Below are 4440 nucleotides of genomic sequence, written 5' to 3' on the forward strand. Positions count from 1 at the left end.
GTCAACCATGCACATCGACAACGGCAGCGTTTCCGTCACACACGCCGTCGCTGCTACCCATCTCACAGTCGTGAGAACTCGGTGAAGGACTTTGAAGAAATACACGTTCTGCGATGGTCTTTCGAGGGAACTTTATAGTCTTTTGAGGACCCTCCGTGTGACCTCCGCTGTCTGCATGATCGTCAGCGGATCGACAGCACGTTTCAGCTCCTTCTGTACTGCTAATTATGCCATGCTCTTCGACGCTCTTGCTTATTGTTGCTAGCTCTTCGACACTGTTACTTACTGCTTATTAACGCACCTCCTCAGCTTTTCTCACTAAAGTCTCACTTCCAAACCTTCCAAGTTCCAAGTTCGTTGTAGTCCGAAGATGATGCATCAACTCCTCGCTCACACCCCTGACACAGGCTTCCTGCCCGTGCCATCTTTCCCTACCGTACTCTTACAGATCTACCTTCGGCCTATAGACTATGCCCAGTTGTAGCTTTATCACACTGTGCGTGTGTGTGTCATCAGCTATCACCCAAGAATCTACCAAGTTGATCGCTTCGTAGAGCCCTAGCTTAGATCATCACCACAGCAGCCATTTTGTTGGACCTACTTGAGCTGGATTGTTTCTTCCTTCTTGCTTGCCAGGTTTTGCCAGCCACAGAATATCTCTCCTCCTCAATCTTTCATTCCATAGCCAATCAAATCAGAATATCACAGTGAGAATGTTAGTTGCTGTGATACCATTTTCTCCATACGAGATGTTAGATCTATCATCGCCTCCACGCTGCCGATCGGAACTTGTATGATATATGAACGATGGAAAAGCTTCCACGTAAACGCATTTCTCATCGCTTCAGTCGCGGCTGCTTGTGGATGCTGGTTTCAATAGCTCTGTGGAGGATGTTCTGCCTCTTTTGTCCCTCGTTGACCGAAGCTCCCCAATTGTCTTCAGCAACGCTTTCGACGCCGGCTAATTTGTGGCGCATCTCAGATCTTACGCAACCAAACGATTCCCTATCGTCTTCCCAAGCACATGAATCGTTGGAATTCAAGGGAGACCCTTGTGCTGGCAAATATGTGTACATACATCGGCTACCCTTCATGTTTAATGATGACCTTCTGGCAAACTGCAATCATCTCCACCCTTGGACCGATATGTGCAAGGCACTTTCAAATGCTGGTCTTGGACCTGAATTGGAAGATGAACAAGGCGCTGTTAATTCAAGTAGCGGTTGGTATGCGACGAATCAGTTTACCCTAGAAGTCATCTTTCATAACAGATGCAAGCAATACAAGTGCTTGACTAAAGATTCTGCTAAGGCGACGCTTATATACGTGCCCTTTTACGCAGGCTTGGACATTTCCCCAAACCTTTGGGGTGCAAACGTTTCTGCCAGGGATTTTCTTCCAAAGGCTCTCGATCGTTGGCTCCGAAAACAGCCTGAATGGAGCATGATGGGAGGAAGAGACCACTTTCTTGTAATTGGGCGAGTGACTTGGGATTTCAGACGTATGACAGATAATGAGACGGATTGGGGAAACAGCCTCTTGAGGCTCCCTTGTATCAAAAATGTGTCAACGCTGTTAATTGAGAAAAGCCCTTGGGGCTTCAATGAGTTTGCCATTCCTTATCCTACTTATTTTCATCCTTTTAAGGATTCAGATGTTTCTGAATGGCAAAGCCGGATTAGAGCTCGTGAAAGGCCAAGCTTATTCTCATTTGCTGGGGCTCCTCGTCCCGAGTTTCAAGACTCAATCAGAGAGGACATCATAGAGCAGTGCAAGAAGTCCACGGTTTGTAAACTTTTAGAGTGTGACAAAGGAGCAAGCAAATGCCACTCGCCTATCAGCGTAATAACCTTGTTTCAGCAATCAGTGTTTTGCTTGCAACCTCCAGGAGACTCTTACAGCCGAAGGTCGATATTCGATTCTATGGTGTGTGGGTGCATTCCCGTTCTTTTTCATCCTTACTCTGCATACAAGCAGTACATCTGGCATTTGCCACATAACCATAGCACATATTCAGTGTTCATCCCAGAGGATGATGTGAAGCAAAAAAAAGTCGAGATAGAAAAATTGCTGGGAGAGATTCCACCGGCAGAAGTTCAGGAGATGAGAGAGCAGGTGATAAACTTGATACCAAGTTTGATTTATGCTGATCCCCGTCACCGATTGACGAATATGAAGGATGCCTTCGATGTGACAATTCAAGCTCTCATTGACAGGGTGACGAACTTGAGGATGATGAAAGAGGAAAGACGGGAACTCGGAAAGTAGAGGAATTAAGGATTTGAACAGATCAATGCGAAAATTCCTATGGCAGTGAATGATTACCACGGCTGAAACAGCGATTCTGCATCTCTCCATATGTCTCTACATAATATGTCTAATGCTTAATTCAAAACCTAAAGGCTTGTAAACTTAGTTTATAATGTAAAATGCCCTTGCAAACTGATAGAATTTCAAGGACACATCAAGGATGCCTTTGGCATCCCTCTTTTTTGGATTAGGATCTTTAGATTTACAAATAACTCCAAATTTTCCTAAGGCAAATGCTAATTAATGTTAAATACATAATTTGCACATGGAATGGCAAAGAATATTCATATTAAATAAGTGAGTATCCTTGGGTAGGCCCTACACATCACCAACTTCATCACAATTTCCAACCAGATGGAGGCTATCATTACAACCTTGGGTAGGCCCTACACATCACCAGCTTCAGCTTCATCATTGTTTTCAGCCAGATGAAGAGGGAGAGCAAACTTCTTCAGAAAGACATTACCATCCTCAATCAGAGGGACATATCGAGTGAACTCTAAAAAGACTCTCATGGCCTGGTCGATGTGGTTCAACTACCCCTAAAGAACATTGAAGTACATCCCTCCAAGATGGATTGAGGATGGATTCAAAAATAACTCCACTCCATGGAATCTCGCCCTACCAAATTAGAGACCGTATGACATTAGTCATAAGATGGTGGTGGCAAAACAAGTCCATGCATTGTAGTTGTGGCTCCAAACTACAAGACTCACCCATTAGGGGAGAATTGGGGTCTCCAAAGGGCCCCCAATTAGTGTTTCCTAATTTCAAGGGATTAGTGAGGTATTTGAGGTGTACCAATGGGAGTGCTCCTTTTTGTAGGGCAATGCCATGTTGAGGTGGAGGGTGGGCAGACCTGCAAACAGCCCCTATTGGCTACTTCTCTTACATCGGGGACCACTCAAAGCATCCCTCCCGCCCTCTCAACCCATGCTTGACCCCTCTCCCATATGCACCTCCCCCAAACAAACCTACAAGTCATTCAAGAGGTGGTGGGCCCTTCTGGGTGAATTTTCCCCCCCTCTTAGCTTGTTACAGGCCTGCCCCCTTCTCTTCTCTGGTCCAGCTCCATTCTCCCTCCATTTTTCAAATGTGGGAATGCATTTGGCATCCTGTCTGCCCCCTCCTGCTTTGGTCCACTGTGTTTCTCCCTCTCCAGCACCTCCTATAGCAGCTGCTCATTCTCTCTCCACTCCTAGCTACAGCACCTCCTATAGCAGCAGCTACTCATCCCCCTCTGCTCTTTTTTCCTCCATTCCTAGCTACAGTACCTCCTGTAGTGGCTACTCATCCCCCTCTGCTCTTTCTCCCTCCATTCCTAGCTACAATACCTCTACAATACCTCTTGGAGCAGCTGCTCATCCCCCTCTACTCTTTCTCCCTCCATTCCTAGCTGCGGCACCTCTTGGAGCTTCTCTCAAGCTTCAGTTGCACCCTCTATACCTTCTCCCTCTCTCTCCCTCTATCATAGCTGCTCTCTCCCTCCAAGTTGCACTTTCTAGTCCACTATTGCTGTTGTAACCTGCTATTGTAACCTCTGTACAAGCATGGTGAGGAGACCATACATGTACTCTGTGTCCCACAAGAGCAAAAATGCACTGGGTGAATGGGTGCCTTGTACCTATAGCTTGAATTATTGGATAAACATGAGAGGATCTGCCAAGGGTCCACATAAGCTTCCCAAGAGCAAAAGAGGTGATCTTTTGCATGAATGGAAGGGCCGCATCATGAAGTTCAAGCTTGGGAAGAAAGGATTGCTTGCAAAGGTGCAACACATCTACATGGGGTAGGACATACGCCTTCTCCGTCAAGCAATCAATTGACAATACCATCGCATTGTAAGTCTGCATTTTGTGTAAGATTTTGAAGTGTAATGAGTCAGATTGAAATTGTATTTTGAAATAGAACCAGTGTAATGAGTCAGTTTGAAATTGTATTTTGAAATAGCACTTGTGCATAGCAGATGTATTTCCTTCAGACTTTGAGGAGTGGGAACCAGTCGAGTGCTTCTTAGGTAAGTTTACTGCCATTCATGAGGATTTAGGAAGGCAAATGCATGCTGGAGAGAAGTCCTCTACTTTGACAGAGAAATATCTATTGGTATAATGCCAAGGTCATTACTCCAAG

The 4440-nt window shown here is 45.5% G+C and overlaps 1 protein-coding gene across 1 annotated transcript; it reads left to right on the forward strand.

The window, feature by feature from the left end:
• Positions 1-807: 807 nt before the first annotated feature.
• On the forward strand, positions 808-2285 carry LOC147901942 (xyloglucan galactosyltransferase KATAMARI1 homolog). The gene is made up of 2 exons (XM_087374399.1): positions 808-2115; positions 2217-2285. Exons 1-2 carry the CDS (start codon positions 808-810, stop codon positions 2283-2285), a joined length of 1377 nt encoding a protein of 458 aa, XP_087230525.1.
• The last annotated feature ends 2155 nt before the right edge of the window (positions 2286-4440 follow it).

This window comes from Dipteris shenzhenensis, chromosome 5 (genome assembly GCF_047967505.1).
Source record: "Dipteris shenzhenensis isolate YYH24624 ecotype China chromosome 5, Dip_SZ_1.0, whole genome shotgun sequence".
Taxonomy (NCBI): domain Eukaryota; kingdom Viridiplantae; phylum Streptophyta; class Polypodiopsida; order Gleicheniales; family Dipteridaceae; genus Dipteris; species Dipteris shenzhenensis.